This window comes from Perissodus microlepis, chromosome 20, assembly GCF_051167445.1.
Source record: "Perissodus microlepis isolate ML-2025 ecotype Zambia chromosome 20, ASM5116744v1, whole genome shotgun sequence".
Taxonomy (NCBI): domain Eukaryota; kingdom Metazoa; phylum Chordata; class Actinopteri; order Cichliformes; family Cichlidae; genus Perissodus; species Perissodus microlepis.
Genome location: NC_140480.1, coordinates 9,068,769 through 9,088,581, shown reverse-complemented (window position 1 = coordinate 9,088,581; position 19,813 = coordinate 9,068,769). Strand labels below are relative to the sequence as shown.

Genomic DNA, 19,813 nt, shown 5'->3' with positions numbered 1-19,813 from the left:
GTCCCAGTGAGCATCTCAGAGGAAATGAAAATGATGGGATGGTGGTTAAGCACTAAACAGCCTACTGTGCAGATTTTATGAATCCAATGGGAATTTTGCATATGTGTTCTGCGTGCAGAGTGAGAACATTTATATGCAAATATAAGTGAATAAGGCCCATTTTCTCTCATGTGCAAACATGACAATTGAAGCATTCCATTTTTCTTTTTAATGACTTGCATTTAAAATTTTCCGAGCACGGCCTCCATTTAACTGTGCACATAGTGAGAAATGCTTCTAAACTTTATTTAATACAAATAAATTCGGGTATAAGAATATGCATAAATCAATTATGTGTGTACACACTGTTAGTAAATGATAAAAAAAAAAAAACTAAACTAAACAAAACTGGGTTTAAAGGGTTTTTGTGTGTGCGGCGTGTTTAGGGAGGCTGACGGTGCTACAGAGAGAGACAGAGTCAGCGCTTCTTATGAAGCTATTAGAAAACAACGGCCTGGGGACTGGCTTCACTTCTCTCCTGTTTAAGCTGAAAATCAACAGGCCTGCAGAAGTGAATTGCATCATTTTGCATCTTGAGAACATCAGCGGCATCTGCAAGGTCCAAGCTGCATGCCACAACTGCCGTTAGAAGCCTGCTTCAATGATGTAGCTGTCAGCGCTTAAGAAAAATCTCTGCAGGTGCCCACATGGGTGCATGGATGCACATGTTCATATTCCAAAAATAAGATGGTAATACTCCAAATATTCCGAATATTGAAGTTGATGCTTCAAAGCAGGGATCAACTGCCGTGCCAAGTTATGAACGATGGATCAGCTCAGTAAAGACACAGAAAAGCAACAGCTTTAAAAAAAACACAAAGCGTAAACACATTTTTAATGTATTTGTTTTTGTTTTTTTTTATTTATATTTCCTGATTGAAATGTATTGTAAGGTCATAATTTGTCATTCATCACATTACATGGCATGATGCACCAGGTCTACTACACCCATTTACAGGAGGAATACACGGAAACATACACAAGGTTTTACAATGGGGAAACAGGAAGTTTAGCTCATTGCACTTACAACAGTGAATGGAACACTTTGTACTCATTTTTAGGCTCTCCACCTTTTTCTGTATTTTATTTTCAACCTTTTACTTCATTCAATTGCATTATTTTATAATTATTTTAGTTTTTTTTTTTTTTTTTTTACACACACATTTCCAATGTCCGCTTCACCCTCTCCCCCATCTCCACAAAATCCCCCCCACCCACCCCAAAAGTCACATGGAAGCCAGGATATTTTTCCCTTTTTTGAATTTGATGTTCTCATTTTACAAACACGACATGTATAGAAACTCTACACAGACCAATATGTTTATTTTTTCTCATATCCGAATACAACTTTTTTTTAAATGAGTTTTAAACAGTCCGCACGAGCCAGCCACATACGCACAACGATGCATTTTGTCGTTTTATTGATCAAATCAACATCTGATCTTGTTCGTTATGTTCTCTCGTTGTTTTTATACACGAGTAGCACGAGTCTGGGCAGGGAGTTTCCGGCTTGCATACGCTCCAGCTTGTGTTGCCGTTTTTGGTGTGCAAACGCCTCTCTCGTGCCTCTCGTGCGCGCGTGTGTATGTTTGAGATTTACATGGCATTTACATGTTGTTGTTGTCTGTTTTGAAGCGGACTCTAGCCGGCTCTCGTGTGATATTTACACTGGAAAAAAAACACGACATGGCAACCCGTGAAGTGGGAGGTCAAAGGTCGAAGGGGTTTGTGTGGTCAAAAGGGGGTGGGGGGGGGGGAGTAGTTAGGTCGGGTTCGGGCAGGTGTCCAGGTCATGCACTTGTCCTTTTTTTTTTTTTTTAAATTTTAACGATTCATACAGGTAAAAGGTGACAATAAATGATCCCTGATGGTTTTACAGTGAAAGATGGACTCTCTCGTGGTTTCATTTGTTTCGGCATTTAGCTTCTTTTACAGCCTCTCACCCATGAGACATTTACACACACTATACATTTTATATATATATTTGTGTTTTAAAATCGATCTAGGGTCCTACTATACGCTCACTGTCTTCATGACCAACAGCAAGACCAGTGGTGACTGTTACTACACTATGCTCTGTACAAGCACTGCATGCTACCTTTTTTTGGTTGAGAGCACACACCCGCGGGAACGCACGCACGCACGCATACACACACACACAGTCTGGATTTCCCAAAAGCATTTTAAGCTGCATTTAAAGACAGCTCAAACAGAGACACTGTGTTTATAACTCTATGTGGCACTTTGTGGCACGTTCACGCCCAATTCAGATACAGATCAATGTCACAAAGGGTTAAAGGTCCAGATTGTCTGACTGTGCATAAATGCAGCTTTATTGCTGAGACGTTTCAGATTCAAAGACACGTCGCAGATGTGGTGGAAGAAACCTCTCGTTTAGCTTCACGTCTGCAAATCTGCCAGAGTTCTCTATCCAACTACTAGAGTTTTGTTCCAAACGGTCATTTGAAATAACATTCCTGCTCCTGGCATTGAGGAAAAACTCCAGATTTTTCTGTTTGGAGGAAGTCCCTACAGCAGATTTCATTCACGATTTGGAACACAACCCCTCAGAGTTCTATGTATCTGTAGTATTGTTTACATTTGTGCTTCAAACGCCATTGAAAAACCCAGCTGTGGCTTGGTTATTTTTGCCCACTGGTGATTGCTGTGGTCTGAACAGAAGTCCATTGCATTCCTGGTTATAGACGCACACCACGCAGAGTATAGACAGAGACCACGACTGGCTAGAGGGCAGTAACAGGATGGCTTTCTTCAATGACCAGTATATTAGTATAAAAGCCCTTGCTGCTATGCATATTTAAGTCACCTTCAGCGGCTGGAGCAAAAAAAGAAAAAGAAAAAGAAAAAAGAAACCGCCACGAACATGTTTTCACAGTTCCTGGGATTTATGTGCTCCAAATATTACAGACTCTCTCTGACTGGCAGCAGCCACGATTTCACCGGTGTCGTAAGCGATCTGCTTTCACTGCGCCTGCACAAACACACCCATTATTATCTGTTGTCTTCTGAACATCTCCGTTGCGATGCTGCCTTTAATGTGTGCTTTCCTGAGGCAAAAGTGATTGAGGATTGTTTTATTCAACATTTTATTTGATTTTTTTCTTTCTTTTCTTTTTTTTTTTTTTAAACAAACTTCCAAAAACATACGACATACTGTACAATAGTGGAAGTTGGTATTAACTTGGGTAACGTTAAACTCTCTTTCATGTTGTTCGTTGAAGCCTTATCTGAATCTTTTGTTGGTGAAGTCACCAATCCGATGGCAGCGTATCCGTGATCTCTTCTGTTTGGGTTACACACACTTAATGTGCAACTTAGAATGAGGCTGAAGAACCGTGGTGAAAAAACATATAGGCGACTTATGTACAAACAGTTTCTCATCGATATATCTATAAATTTTAAACCTAAATCTTTCTTTTTTCCTAATGCCAGCTCGCTTTCTATACCTGCTCCGTATGATAAAATAAACTCTTACATAGATGAATCATCTATAAATGATAAATGTTTCAGAAAATAAAAACAATATATACATATACTAGCTTCTTGTCAGGCCCTGCTCAAATAAGACTTCAAAGGTATTTATAGTTAAGGGATACTTTGATACTGCATAAACCAACTCTATAAATCTGGATTTCAATAAATAGATTATTTTATAACTTGCTCTAATAAGCTGCTACCAGTGCAAACCAAACACACACACACACACACACACACACACACACGCAAACTCCCCTGTTTCACTGCTTAAATTCATTTAGCAATGCTTTGAATAGTGTTTAACTTCATAGCCTACAGCAGTTTCTTTTGTTAAATATAATCTATAGGTTTTGTAATAATTATACATCTGAACTTTAAATTGCTATGTCTATATCCTTTAATTTTTGGTGCTTCATTATCTGAAAAAACAAAAAACAAAACTACAATTGCACATTAGGTAGCTAGCTAATAAGAATTCTGGGTCTGGTTATTAAATTAAAAAAGGGAGACCTTTTCTTCTTTACCCCTGAGCAGACACTTACTATTTTAGGGAATATATTGAAGTATATCATAATCTGTCTCTTATAATCTGTTAATTCTCTATTTTTCCTTTATAAAACTGGATTGCTTGGATGCGTTCATGACAACCGGGATTTTTGAGTCCCTGCTAAATAGTTTTCAAATATCTGCACCTGCTGCTCTCTCCTTCCATTTCAGCTATTTTTTTGGTTTGTGTTCATTGGTAAGCAGGTTTTGACTCTTCTCTATGTGAGCTACTGATTGGCTGGAAAAAAGAAAAGTCACTTTGTATAAAAATATGAAATTGCACACTTCATCAGCTTTGCCTAACATTTGATAGAGAACAGCCTGATGCATCTAACTCATCAAGCAGCATATTTTTGTTCAAATCATAGGTGTCATTTCCCAGCTGCCATGAATACATCTTTGGTTGCAGAACGGTACCCCAAACATTTAGGTTAACATGAAAAAAAAGAAAGATCCATCTTCAGATTTCCCTTACAATTAACCAGTTTCATACACAAATTCACAGAATCCTCTTATATTAACCTACCACAGATATCAAAACAAATGTGATATGCAAAAAAAACACGTGTGACTTTCCCCCCCATCTGTGTGTTTCACTTGCCTTTTCCTCCTCGTGATTTTCCAAATATGATTCATTGCATAGAACGACTGGAGATGAGAGGTCGCCTCTTCTGCCCACCATATTTGTCGTGATTAAACTTGTGGTTGTCTTGTTTTTTTCAGGGTTTTTTTGTGTTCCTTTCCCCTCCACATTAGATGATGGTTGTTAAATACACGCATACAGAACCCGCACACACGTACAAACATTAGGAACAGAACGATATAGAGGTGACTGAGGTTTTCTGCGCCGGGAGGCATGCGAAGATTCCCAGCGAGCGTTCACACAGACAATATACAGCAGAAGTTGGTTGGTTCCATTTAGTTTTGCTGAGGGCCTCGCAATGATTGGCCTGACAGAGTACATTTTGAGTACCTTACCACAGACCCCACAATACACTGCAGGAGCAACAGCAGGGAGAACACTGACCTGAGAAGATTCCTTGACAGCTGGCAGTCTCAGAGAGAGGGTTTTTTGGGGGGAGGGGGGTAGAGTTGTCGATGCCACCAACGATAGAAAGTTAAAGGTGGTGGGGGGGGGGAGGCAAGTGACTTTGTGTGACACAACCAAGTGTGTTAATTTCTGGTTCTTCAGTCACAATTCTTTTCCCTTTTTGACACCATTTAGAGTGTGCTTTCATGTGCACATTGGACAGAGTGAAGGCGCATGCTGACAAAAACTCGAGTGCGAAGAGCTCGGATGAGCCTTTTCCAGCCTCCCTAAAAGGAGCGTTGAAGTGGCCGGAAGAATCGTCCTCGGGCACAAACAACTCCCCCTTCCCCTGACTCCCGACGGGAAATGACGTCAAGTTCAGCTCTGCCTCAGTGTGTGGACTGGTCTGCTTTTCGAGTGCCTCTGTGCTGCCCTGCAGTGCTTTTCGATCAGACTCCAGCTGACTTATGTAGCAGTGTAACACTCCAAAACAGGTTACTGCCGGTCGGAGGGAAAGATCTGGGCGGACTTGTGGTGATCAGGCAAACTCCTGCTCTCTGGCACAGCAGTGTAAAGAGTGAATTTTGCGGTACTTTTAAGTCAGACATCGGTGGTAAGTTAGACAGACGGAGGCAACACATTTCTATTCCACCAACTGTTGAAATGACACATGATTGTGCTCTTTACTTCATCGCCTCTTGCCCTATTGCTTTTATAATTATTCACAATAAATAAAGAGTCAGGAAAAATCAAATGGAAGGGGGTAAAAAAAAACAATAGAAAATAAATAAATGAAAAATAATATCACAAAAAATTATCAAAACAATGTCAATTTAAAAAAATATAAATTAATCTCTCTGTGGCCAGTGTTCCAGCTGATGTTACTTCATAAAAAAAAAAACAAAGGATGTGACGGATGATGTGTTTACAGGATGTCATAAAAAAGTATGCCACTGTTACCTGAAAATAAAACATGTAAAAATGATTAAGGCGATACTGGTAACCTGCAACATAAAACCAGGCAAATCAAAAAAAAAAAAAAAGATTAGAAAACTAAAGAAATCAAAAGAAATCAACAAAAGTGACAACCACCTACGACAACACGAGCAGTATCCGAGAAACAAATTTTGCGGAGATTGCCACAAGCACTGCAGGCTAATATTGTCTTAATGGCTTTGCAATGGCTGGTTAAAAAAAATAAATAAATAATCCAACCATTTATAGCTTCATTCTACATACCGAACATAACAAACAACAACAAAAACACAATAAAAGTAAATGCTCCTCTTATTCCCGTGGCCGGATTCTTGTGTGTTGCTTCAGTAATCTCTCTTTTTCGTTACTGTTTATGTCGATGTGTTTCCAGTGTCTTTATGGCCTCTGTTAAGTAACGATGAACAGTGTAAGGTCTTGGATATAAAGTTCCATGCATTCCAAATTTCTACATTTTCCTTTCTTTTTTTCTTTTTTTTTAAATCCACTTCTCTAAAGACATGGCGAGTTGTGGATTGTTTGACGGGGACTGGAAAGAAAGAAGAATCGGCATTCAAGAAATGCAGATAGGTGAGGAAGAGGGAACAGTTCCGATCTGGAATGTAGATAAAAACAGAGCAAACCGTGGAAAGAAATGCATGCCAACACGCTCCCTCTGTGTCGGCCAAGTCATTGTCATCGTCTTATTCATTCAGAGAGACGTTTCTGTTTCTTCATTTTGTCAGCAAACAAGAAGTCTTTAGTACCAGAAAAACCTGCAGTTCTCCAACGGTTTAATCCGTTTGCCCCACGCTTTCTTTACTTCGAAAAGAGACAGAAAAGAGGAGAGAGGGGAGTTTGGTTGATACTTTTCCTTGTTTTAGCAAAGGACTATGAATGCAAAGATTCCTGCATGCCACCAGCTTGGTAAAGCCAGCATTTCCTATACGCTGTTAGCGGGAATGAACATCAGCCCATGACAACAGAACTGCATCATCCATATACACCAACCATATTTCCGTCCACTGATGTTAAATCTACATGGAGGGCCTGAGTTGGTTCCACGTGTCTCCCTCAGCTGTGGAGATCTCCAAGGAAAACCAAAAGCAAAGACCAATTTTAGCTCCCAGCTGCTCTTTTGGATTTGGAAGAACTGTGGGTTGGTTGGTTCAAGGACTCTGCAATATTCACATCTGCTTCTTTGGCTGGGACTGCCGGATGGATGAAGAGACTCCTTCAGAAGATGGATCCTGGCTTGGACTTTATCTAAAAAAAACAAAAACAGAAAAGGAATTTTATCAAAATATAGAACACACCCCGTTTGGTCTGGTGTCTCTGTATGTATATGTTCATAAAAGTCTACTGTTAGATGCATTAGCAGTGGTGCATCATTTGCTACTGCACCAATATAACCCACTGTAACACATATGTACACAATAACCACTATTTACAACATCACAGCTGCTGTCTTTTTGACATAGAAGGCACAGAGGGGACAATGGATTGAGTCCAGATCTTTTATGTGAACAGCATCATAAACTATAGACAAGGATAAAGCAGAATAGTGTTTCCCTGTGGTTATACATTTTTAAATGTTAAAGACACACAGACATTAAAGGAATTAGTCTACACATTTGTACTGATGTCCACTAGAGGGAGTGTTAGTCTAAGAAATAGACTGCCGGTCTTGATTGTTGAACAGATGCACACAAACACACAAGCACATAATAACAGTGGATAGTAAGCATGCTCCCTTACTGTATGTCTGCACATTAGTGAAGCAGATGATTCTCACGGAACAAAGCTAATAATACTGTAACAATAATTTAATACTCAGTGATTTTGCTAAATAAAGTCATCATTCTCACCAATTCGTGCTTACAGTTTCTACGTATTTCACTTTTGCAATTAAATTTACGTCACACCTGTGAGATTGAGGTCTTTCATTGAGGAAAAAAAGAAGTAGTGCTGAGTCTTGCTCAAGAAATCCTGTTTTCATTCACTCAGAACTCTTTCCTGCTTCAGCCTTAAAAGTCAAAACAAATGACAAAACACTCCAGTTTATATGTGCAGCACAATGTAATCAATTAAATGCAAAACACCTGCATGTTCCAGGCAATCCCTTCTTATTTGCATGTTCAGAGGAGAGAGGAGTAGAGGCAAACAAGATATAAGCATCACAGACGCTCAAGCCACCTCAGCTGGTTCTTTTCACTGTGGAGGACTAGCGGCTCAACTCTGAGTCTTGACTGAATGGCCAACCTTCTCACACTTTGGCTAAGAAAGACCACAGCCACCCATTGGCGGAAACACATCTCTGCTTTTTGTATTCATGGTGGTGACTGACAGCTCGTGTTCATAGATGAGGGTATTAGCATAGATCGATCGGCTTCACTTTCACATTCAGCTCTCTCTTCCCCACAACAGATCTGCATCACTGCAGACGCCACACCAATCCATCTATCACTCTCACTGAGATCCTTCTACTGTGGGCAACAACTCCCCCTAACCTGGGGTGGGCACTACACTCTTTTCAGCCTGAGAACCACAGCGAGGTGCTAATTCTCACTCTCGCACTCAGCTGCAAAGCGCTCCAACACAAGCTGGAGGTCACTTGGTTACATCGACAAATTTTCTGGTAGAGTCCAAAACCCAAAGGGAATGGGTTTGACTTATTACTGGCCAAAGAGGCCAGATACCACATACTCCTGAAGCACTCACCACATGAACCCTCGAGAGATGTGATTGATTGCCTTCCCTAGGTCTACAAAACACATGCAGGGTAGTTGGACGAACTCCCACACACCCTTAAATATCCTCAGGGGATGACTAGCTGGTCCAGTGTTCTGTGACCACAAAGGAAAACTGCATTGTTTTCTCCTGAATCCAAGTCTGACTAACAGACAGATTCTCCTCTTCAGTACCCTGTTGAAGGTTTTTCCAAGGAGGCAGAAGAGTGTGAGCCCTCTCTAAATAGAGGGATCCCCTTCTTGAAAAGGGGATCCCTCTATTTAGATCCCCACCACAGTCTGCCAAACAAGAGGCAACAGCCCAGACATCAATTCAGTGTTGCAGAAGCATGTCAATCAACAACATCCAGAACCTCAAGGAACTCAGGTGGAAAGTCATCCATCTGACAGGTATGGCCAAAAGAGGCTGTTTAACTATCTCAGTGACCTCATCCCACTCATCCCCAAATTCAGCTTCCTCTGTAGAAGATATGTCAAGCATGGCAGGTTTTTAAGTAATGTTACCAAAATATAATGACTGGAGCATCTACGCCATCTGCAAATCAGATTAGCATAACAACAAAGAAGGTTTCATGTTATTTGCAAAATGGTAAAAAATGAACTCATGCAATCCATGAGCTCCTTTTTGTAAGTGATATTACCAATAAAAATGTATTTCCCTAAAAAGAAATGGTATCAAATGCATATTTGCACAATTACTGCCTTCCAGTTTTCTTTTCCACTGTGCCTGACCCAGATTAACTGCTCCAGCGTGCCATATATTTATATGTTTCCCAGCGCCAGACTTAATCTGTTCCAGTGAGCACAGGCACCCAAAGGGCTGGTACACAACTCGAACACACAAACAAGGACAGTGACTCACACAAAGATGTATTAGTACGAGCACACAAAGACACACTGACTGAGTAACTGGACAGAGGGAGGAGACAGAGAAATATCGTGGGATGAGGGGACACTATGTGGCCAAAGGTATCTACACACATATTTCTATTTTGGTCTGTTGACTGGTTGATGATCGCTTCAGTCCTTATTATTTCAGATCGGGAAATTTGAAGACTCAGGTTAAAAAGAAATCATATTTAAGAGAAAGTGAGTGGAAGGCCCTTTCTTGTGTCAGCGTGGCAAACCAGAGGGCCACAAAGAAATGCTTCCATGCTCGTAGGAAACAAATAGTTTATATCATCAAGAACGTTTAGGCTGAAATGAAAGATTATCAGGGACTCAAGCAAGTATCAGTGTGGCCAACCTATTTAGTGTTCTTGTGGCTCAATGGGAGCAAACCCCTGCAACCAGGTTCTTTCCAGAAGACTGGAAGCTGTTTAACCAAGACATGAATGCACATGGTTTTGTCATGAGATCGTAACATAGGATTTAAGTAGTTTTTGAGTCAATGGCAGCTATGGAAGTACATTTGACATATAACAAAGAAAAAAAATGCAAGGGTTAGATAGCAACAACTGGGAGAAAAGAAAAACAAGAAATCAATTATTATTATTTCTCCACGGGTGTTGGAAATTAGACAGAGCAGTAACAGAACAAGAAATAGGAGACTTCTACAGTTGATGGAGAGAAAAGAAAATATCTGGTAAAAAGAAAAGCAAAAATGGGAGCACGCACAGAGAAAAAGGGACAAAAAATGTCTGACAGCAGGAGTAAAATGTGGGAGGAGAGAGACATATAGAACTCCCTCTGCAGCATTTACAGTCATGTGGTGTGTGGCTGCAGAGCACACAGAAACACATGCATGCACAAAAAGTCTCACACGTATATGCAATCTATAGGCTCATTTTATTATCTTTTATGGCACACATGCAATACTGCACATACCCTGAGCAACAGTAGCAACATCAATGCCTGCCCATTACCCCAAGTTGCTACATCTGGTGAGAATTTCATGTCAATAGCACTATTTTGAAATATTTACTTAAAAAATTGGATCAGTACTTATTTGATTATGAAAGGCACGAGGAGCTGGGATGGAGGTGAGTTGCAAAGTGGCTTGTAGACATGCAATTTTGAGCAGAGCAGATCAGTTCATAAAGCATTTCTATGTGACATTCTCTCACTGGATGTGTGAAAGCGGGTCAGGCGAGCCATCAGCTACTTACACTTCAACTGTAGCATGTAACTCGACTTTGTGGTCTACCTAAATTAACCCTATGATTTTATATTTGGTAATGTAAGTTTATGCATATAAATACATGGTTAAAGTTAGAGAAAAATGTATGGTTACAGTATAAACAAGCCATAAAAAGCAGATGCCATTATTTAACCAAAACTACATTATCCCTCTAATATAGTTTTAATATTTTTTTAACTAAATTGTTTCCATCAGTGGACTAACAAACAGAATTATGACAGTAACTCTGGCTGGAATAGTGCAGTCATATAAAGTTATTCAGTAATGTGATTAATATGTGATCTAAAAACAGATGTCTGAAATTTATACACAACACATACTTACTGTTTAAAACACTTTAAGTACTTTTTCACTTACAACTATTGGTATAATTGATTTATATTTAGGTACTGAGGTTGTTACACCTTCTGACTTTTGTGATGTTGTCATCAAAGTATATATAAAAAACTCCCAAAATATACCTTGGCCTTTTTTTAGATTCTGACGTGCAGTCATTGTGCAATGTCATCAAAACAAAGGAAAAAGATCAAGTATTTAGGCAAACATCTCATTTTATTAGTCTCACTGTCTCACACCGAGCGTTGATCAAAGACAAACACTGATAACGGTTTAGCTAAATTTCGGAGCGTTAGCTCTCTTTGGTTCATTGAGCAACAAAATGAGCTGCCAACCGTATTTGGATCCTATTTGGAGTTTGATGTTTTGTTGCCATTTCATAAATCAGTGCAACAGTTTTAGAACTGACAGCTTTCAAGGTGCAATCCAAAATAAACCAACTGGTTTTAAGCTTTTCGAGAAACAGACAACGCGCAGATAATCTCCACATGACAAAGGCTGTATTATGGACGCGACAATTTACAGATGTACACATTTTTGCTTTTTGTGTGTGTGTGATAATTATTGTTATTATCACAACAGTGACTGACATACCACAAAGCACTGCACTTGAGGAACTTGAGAATCTGAAAAGAAACATTTTACAGGGAGGCTTTCCACGGATGAGAAGATCTTGATGGATCAGTTAGGTAAAGTAAAAAGTAACTCACTGTCTGGCCTGTCAGAGAGAGCGGTGTATTCTCTCTTCCAGTGCGTGCTCAAGCTGGTAACATGAAGCATCCAGAGGATTTCAGTCCTTGTTGGCTGCAAGAGGAAGCAGGAGTATTTTAGGCATCTTACAAAGTACATTATATTGTATGTACAGGGATTTTTTTTAGTCTTTGCACATTTGTCACACTTACATGTTTTAGATCATGAAATAAATTGTAATATCAGACAATGTTAACATGAGTTAGAGAGGTCAAATGCACTGCAATTTCAGAAAACACCAGCAGAAAGTTTAAGCTTTGTGAGTGTTGAGTACTCACCAGTTTGCTCAGCTCTCCTCTCTGTTCCCCGCTCTCTCTCTCTCCTTTCTCTCTCTCTTTTAGTAAAATAAAAGCAGGGGGAACGCAACAGGTTTTTCTGGTATGAGGCCTCATGGCTGTTTGAATAGTCCTGCAGACACACAAATATTCACTTTGAAAAGTCAGCATATCAAATTGCTAGTGCTACAAAAAGCAGTACATTAGCTTACAAATCATTCAGCAGGAGAAATTATGCACCGGTGTCTGCAGTACATTCATCCTTTAAAAAAAAATCCTTTTTGTGTAAAGGCCCAGTAAGCACAATTAAAGGTATTTACAAAACCTGCTCATCACTGTCTTATTTATTTATCATGATTCTGCAATTTCAAAATGACTTGAATTTGCTTTTATGTCTCAAGTCAAGAAATCATTTTAAAACAAATACCATCTCTTCCAAATCAGTTGTCTCAAGTCTACAGCTCCGGTGGTCGTAGTGAGCGCAGCATATGTACATTCAGCTGATAACCTGCTGCGTACACAAACAGCCAGTGTGATGCAAACTGTGGGTCATAGTAGCAATTAGCTGTCATTGTCACTGTTAAATTCTCACCCTGCTTTCACAGAGCAGCAAGAGGACCAAATATAAATTAGCACTAACACAATGACACTGAGACACAGACACACTGCTCACACACTGGTTTATGAACACACTGGCTGTTCTGTGTAAAACCATTTTAAGCCGCCCACTCCCCACAGCCTACAAGAGTCAACACATAACATGCTCCAGCTAGCTGTCAAAATCCCACCAGACTTTGAACTAGCAGCATCTCGCAGAGTTATTTTTATACCTAATGTCTGGATGCACTCGTCCACTGAAGACAAGGAGAAATCTTTCCAGGTCTTTGTACATGAATCACTGACCAAAAATACAACTGCTGTCTGATTGTGTTGTACTATGACAATCAAGAAAAGCGTGCTATTTTTGTTATTTTTTTCTGTCTGTGCTTTTTATAAAATTAACTGTGCAGCGACAGGACAATAAATGAAAGAGAAATTATATTATTTACATCTTTTATACATTATCTGCTGTATCTTATGGATGCGTGTCTTTGTAAAGAGCATGTAGGAATGAATAGGAGCAAAAAAAAGGGGGAAAAAATACCTTAATCTTAGCACCTCAGAAGAAAGAGGTGAACTTCTTGCCAAAACCAGAGATCGCTGGAGGAAAGTGGACAAAGTGGGGTTAGATGAATGCTGCAGATTTCTCTGTGGGTTATTGAGCAATAAAGTAAAATTGAGTTGTAAAAGTTTCTTTTTTCTAACAGTTATTTATACTTTATTATCCTTTTTATTGTAATCAGTTCAGTACTAGAATACAACCAATTTTATTTTTAATGCGCTCTCTCTGTTTTCTGCTGATTCATTGGCGTTACCTTCTCCCAGTTTGCCAGCCTGCTCGGCGGCTCCTCCAGGCAGGATCTTGGAAAACATGCCTTCTCCTTCCATGCCCGGTTGACCTGCTGCAGCACTGCCAATACCACCAGGTCTAGGAGCAGCTTTGGAGCCTGGACAGAAATACAGCGAGTGGAAGAAAGGGAGAGGATGATGGGATGTGGGAGAGGAAACGTGGCCAGAGACGAAAATACGGAAGAAGACTGAGAGTAGAGGAGGAATCTATATTTGTCCAGATTTCATATTCGGTGGCACCTGTTAGCAAATATGAATTTTATGATGGGATCTGGTGTCCGGTGTTGTGTGTCTATTCACCGAGCTTTATAAATTAGGGCAGTAGAAGAACTGCATCGCTCATCAGTTGCCTTGTTGAGTTTTTTCTGCCCTTTAAGTTTGCTGATTTATTTGATTTATTTGCTTGCCTGCAGCTGTTCTTTGGTCATTAGGTCCCCTCGGATAGACCTAAATAGGCTTCCTGTTTGCTGATTTCCTTCCTTAAGAAAAATTTGCTTCATCCCATTTTCAGCTGGATCTTCTATCTACTCATTCGTTGAGATGTTTAAATAATTGATTTTCCAACAAAATGGCAATTTCACTAAAATATTAATTAGCCTTTGATGTTCTGTCCCAAAACAGCACCAATCCAGGTGCTATTTTTAATTCTTCTTCTTTCGGTTTCCCTTTTACGGGTCACCACAGTGGATTATCAGCCTATCCTCCATCTCACCCTATCCTTATCATACTGTTCTTTCACACCAAAATGTCCTTCCTTCCTACATCCATGAATCTTCTACGTGATCGTCCCGTATATCCACTATCCCTCCTCTGCACATGTCCAAACCGTCTTGCTCAACCTGAGCTGTCCCTCTGATGTACTTGTCCCTCCTGATTAGTCCCAATGAAAATCTTAGCATATTCAGATCGGCCACTCCAACTCGGCCTCCTGTCTTTGTGTCCAAGCTACTGTCTCCAAACCACAGATCATAGCAGGTCATAGTGGCTCCACCCACTTTCTATTGCTTTGGCTGGTTGACCCCAGGTATTTAAACTCTTTCACCTTCACTACCTCTACTCCTGGAATCTTCCCATCACAACCCTATATTGTGTCTTGCTTCTTCTGGCTTTCAGTCTCCTCTACAGTGTGCACTTCCACCTCTACACACTCTTCTTCCTGCTCCCTACTCTCACTACAAATCACAGTGTCATCAGCAAACATGACTCCAGTGTCAGGTCATTTGTTAAGCTGTCCATCACCACTTAATTATAATGTTTTGTAAACATGTTTTCTAAACAAGAAAAATGTGAATTTTCTGAATTTAAAGTTGAGCAATTAGATTCACATGATTGGACTAAAAATTAATGATTAAAAATGAAGAATGTTTTTAAAAAATCTTTCACTGTCCCTCGATTTATCCATGTATGAAACAAGTTAGATTAGCTGCTCTCCCTTTAAGGTCATCCTCTCTTCAGTATAAAGACAGAAGGAAAACAACTGTCTGTAACCAAGTTTTAAGGGCAGCGACCTCAAACTAATGATCGATTCAGTATTGATTCATTTTAATAGAAAGTTACTAAAAATGTTAGAAAGGGGTAAAAAAGCATAGATATTATTTTGCGAGATGAAGATTAACACAAATACTACTATACTATTACCTAACTAACACATTATGTCGTGACTTGGCATATTCATGAGGAATTACTGCCATGGAGTGAAAGCCCTCCTGTGTGTTTTTCCACTGTTGGATTATCTGCAGATTAATCTCAGATTAGATGAAAGAGCGCGCAGTGGTTACATAATTCAGACATAGTGGGAAGCAGTTGGCAAGTCGTGGAATTTTGGGATTCTGTGTGTTTTGTGTGTGTGATGAGTGTACAGTACCTATGCCTGTGAGCGGGGGCTGGGCAGTCTTGGAGGCCAAGACAGGTGCTGCTTTTGCTCCAATAGCTGTTGCTGGAGGTGTGTCGATCTTGGGCTGGAGGCAGAGAGAGGGGGAGAGAGGGGGAGAGAAAAGGGTCAAAGTTGATCCATTTAGAAATACAGACATCCCATGTTTACCTTCTTTTCACTGCAAAAAGGTTGGAAATAGAAGACAGTCAGGGAAAAATGTCTGTCATGTATTCACATCGCTGGTGGCAGACAGGAATCGGAGGAATGTGGGATTTAGTTCTGTTTACTCGAATAAAACTTGAATGAAAGAGTGAGACAATACGAGATAAAAAGAGAAGAAGACAGCTGAAGTGATAGATAAGAGACAGAGAGACAGAAGCAAGACTGGAGAGAAAGCTGCTCCCTTATTGTGTTGTATTGTGACAGCTCACTGAATGATGACTGACTGAATGATGACTTTCAACACTGTCAAGTGTCAGTCTGAGGGTTTTCTCTTGAAAAAGATGGAATCTCTTCTGTTAAGTGGGGTTGATTCACAAACCCAGAAGAAGAAAAAAGGGAAAAAACATATCTACAGAGTCAATGCACCCTGACATTGGTTGTTAAAGTCCCTGGAGCCCTCCTGGGGGAAAAGAACACTCTTTTGTACTAATTTGAACTGTCCCTTTTTTAAGGGGACAAATGGACTAAAACCACGCACTGGAGCTTTTTCTTTAACTTCTCACCCTGACACACTGATCAGACATAACATTATGACCAATGACAGGTAAATACTAATAACTATCTCTTCATCATGGGACTTGTTAATATTAGGGTGCAGGTGAGCATTTTGTCTTCAAAGTTGAAGCGTTAGAAGCAGGAAAAAACGGCAAGAGTAAGGATTTGAATGAATTTAACAAGAGACAAATTGTGATGGCTAGACGACCAAGTCAGAGCATCTCCACAGCTGCAGCTCTTGTGGGGTTGTTCCGGTCTGCAGTGGTCAGTATCTATCAGAAGTGGTCCCAGGAAGGGACAGTGGTGAACCAGCGACATGGTCAAGGACAGCCAAGGCTGACAGATGTATGTGGGGAGCAAAGGCTGGCCCGTGTGGTCCGATCCAACAGATGAGCTTTCCAGCTCAAATTGCTGAAAAATCTAATGCTGGTTCTGATAGAAAGGCGTCAGAATACACAGTGCATCGCAGTTTGTTGTCTATGTTGCTGCACAATCACAGACCAGTCAACTGACCCCTGTTCACCACTGAAAGAACCATCAATGGACACGTGAGCTCACAACTGGCCCACAGAACAATGGAAGAAGTTTGTTGGCTCAGTCTGATGAATCATGTTTTCTTTGACATCACATGGATGACTGAGTGCGTGTTCGTCGCTTCACAAGGGAACACGTGGCACCAGGATGGACTTTGGGAAGAAGGCAAACTGGTGGAGTAAGTGTAAAGCTTTGTGCAATGTTCTGCTAGGAAACTCTGGGTCCTGCCATTCACCTGGATGTTATTCCCTGATGGCTGTGGCCTCTTTCAGCACGATATTGCACCGTGCCTCAAAGTAAAAATGGTTCAGGGATAGTTTGAAGACCACAACAACGAGTTTGCGGTGTTGACTTGGCCTCCAAATTTCCCAAATCTAAATCCAATCAAGCATCTGTGGGATGTGCTAGACAAAACAAGTTCGATCCATGGAGGCCCCACCTCACAACTTACTGCACTTAAAGGATCTGTTGCTAACATCTTGGTGTCAGATACACACACAACACACCTTCAGGGGTCCCTCGACAGGGTCAGGGCTGTTTAGGCAGCAAATGGGGAACCAACGCAACATTACAGAGGTGGTCATAATGTTATGCCTGATCAGTGTGTTTGATACTTTTAAAACCCCTGGAAAGAATTACTACTAACTACCAAAATAAAGTTTTATATAAAAATGCTTCATTTCATTTCATTTCTTTTCATTTTTTTAATCTTGAGTTCTGATGTTTCTGTCAATCAAATCCATATTTAATCCATTTATTCCCTTGGCACTCATCTATGTGACACAAAGTTGCCAGAACTGGAGCTGAAAGGTTCAGTTGATTTATTTGAATCTGCTGTGTCATTGTGAGCAGTTTGAAAGTTTCTGTGCTGTTGTGTCCCTCTCTCTCAAACCCCCACCCCGACACCCCACTGCTCTGCATTCAACAAATGAGAACTAAATGGACAATGGCCTCAGGAAAGATACACACCAGACCATTTCTGATATCCATCACAGTAACAGCTTGGATTATCTGAACACAGGAAATATGAACCAGTGTTTGGATCCCTGTCATTTTTATCTTTTATGATAGACTGGCTCCTCTGTTTTCTGTAAACTGTGTGTGTGCGATTTATTTAAAGCTTCTATTTAAAGCAATCCATAAATAAACCTGACTTCAAAGACAGTGGACTGTTATTTTTAATCCCAAAATATGCTGCATCATTTCCATTTCATTCTTTTTGCTGCTGCAGAACATAGGTGATGCATAATGGTGCACAATGCAGCATACAGAATTTCATTATTTACAGCCACTTAATCAATGCTTTTTAATTACATAATGGACCCAACATAAGAGTGCAAGTGAATAAGTTCACACGCTGAATAATTATCATAAAAAAATTATCAATGTTTTTTGTTTTGTTTATGGTTTCCTGTCAGAAGCATTTGCAAAACCCATCCCTGCATAATTTTACATCAGATTTTATGAACAATTTCACTTTTCGTTTTTCCTGCTGACTTTATACTAATGTACCAAAAATGAAAATCATGAACACCATTCAGCTCTGAAAGCACATTATGAATGATTCTGGGGTAATAATAACCGGCACGGTGACAGTGGCTTTGTGAGCTTGAAAGTAATTCATATATTTACTAAAGACTGAATGAAGAGAATCTCTGAACTATCTCAGGTTTTGGGTTAAATGTCAGAGTGAGATTTTTTTGCTTCAGCTAGAAAAATAGATTGACATGGATTTCTGATTATGGAGGAAATGCAGGGTGAGAATAGATTTTTGCAAAGAGACTTTATGAGTGAGAATTTCTTGAGCATCTAGCAGACAGTGAATCAGCTACGCTGAGTTATCAACTGCCTCTCTGTTAATCACAGTGTAAGATAAAACTTGCCAGCAGAGGCAAGGCAGAATTTCAATATACTATCTGAACTGGGAGGAGGACCAGCTCTTATCTCGGGGACTGTGGAGGGACAGTGGAGGATGGAGGAGTGCAAAGGAGACAAGTGGAGACAAGCTGAAAGTGAAAGGGCTGGAGGACTAAAACAAAATAAATTGTTACTGTGCAGTAGGATGGCATATGTAATGTGAATATTGAAAGATATTTTTATAATGGTCATGAAATACTTCTTATGTTACTTCATAAAACCAAAAACATCCTTTTATGACATTTTCTTCAAAATGTCAAATACAAATGTGATTTGAACCATTTGAGTGCACCGAAAGATGCATATTTTTTTATTTTTACCTCATACAGAATAGAAAACAAAACAAGCCTCAAATCCTTACTTAGAAGAGTCATCTTTTCTTTCTGTACTCACAATTGTGGATGTTGTGGTTCCTGTTGGACCTGTCTGCCTGGCTTGGCCCATGGGTCCACCTGCTGGTCCCATCTGCCCCGGTTTGGCCTGGCCCTGTCCCATTCCCATTCCCATGCCCATGCCCATGCCCATGCCTTGTCCTTGGGCTTGGGGCTGCTGCTGGGAGCTGGTGGTTGTTGTGGCACCGGGCTGCCCTGGTCTGGTTGCTGAAGTCTGGGCTTGCTGCTGGAGTTGAGCCCTCTGTCCCGGAGCCCCATCTGTCTGGGAACCCGGGCCACCTTGCCGTCCTGATCCCGTAGGCCCACCAGCAGATCCCTGAGCCCTAGCAGAGCCACTGCCAGACCTTGAGGAGCCTGAGTGGAAAAAAAGGGTGTTTTTTATAAACAGTTTGTGGCTATTGCTTGAAAATGGACTCCTCTTGCCAATAAAAAAAAACAGGACATTAATTCAGCACTGATTTTTTCTGCAGCTACTGCCTGAAGGCCTATAAATGTTGTCAAAACTGAAGGAATGATTGGCAGCTGAAAGGATTCAGTCAACACATCTTTGACCTTTGCGTCATCTGTTTCTTGTCTTGTGCACACATTTCCAAGT

General features: G+C 40.4%; 1 protein-coding gene across 7 annotated transcripts in view; it reads right to left on the bottom strand.

The window, feature by feature from the left end:
- Positions 1 to 870: 870 nt before the first annotated feature.
- bsna (bassoon presynaptic cytomatrix protein a) overlaps positions 871 to 19,813 on the bottom strand; it is a 124,932-nt gene continuing 105,989 nt past the window's right edge. For all 7 annotated transcript variants that reach the window (XM_084916531.1, XM_084916534.1, XM_084916528.1 and 4 more), the window contains 7 exons: positions 19,220 to 19,572; positions 15,650 to 15,743; positions 13,752 to 13,883; positions 13,481 to 13,536; positions 12,340 to 12,469; positions 12,022 to 12,115; positions 871 to 7,351 (listed from right to left, as the gene is read on the bottom strand). In XM_084916531.1, the coding sequence (XP_084772657.1) occupies positions 13,496 to 13,536; positions 13,752 to 13,883; positions 15,650 to 15,743; positions 19,220 to 19,572 (620 nt within the window). In that variant the 3' untranslated portion in view covers positions 871 to 7,351; positions 12,022 to 12,115; positions 12,340 to 12,469; positions 13,481 to 13,495. The remainder of the gene's footprint in view (positions 7,352 to 12,021; positions 12,116 to 12,339; positions 12,470 to 13,480; positions 13,537 to 13,751; positions 13,884 to 15,649; positions 15,744 to 19,219; positions 19,573 to 19,813) is intronic.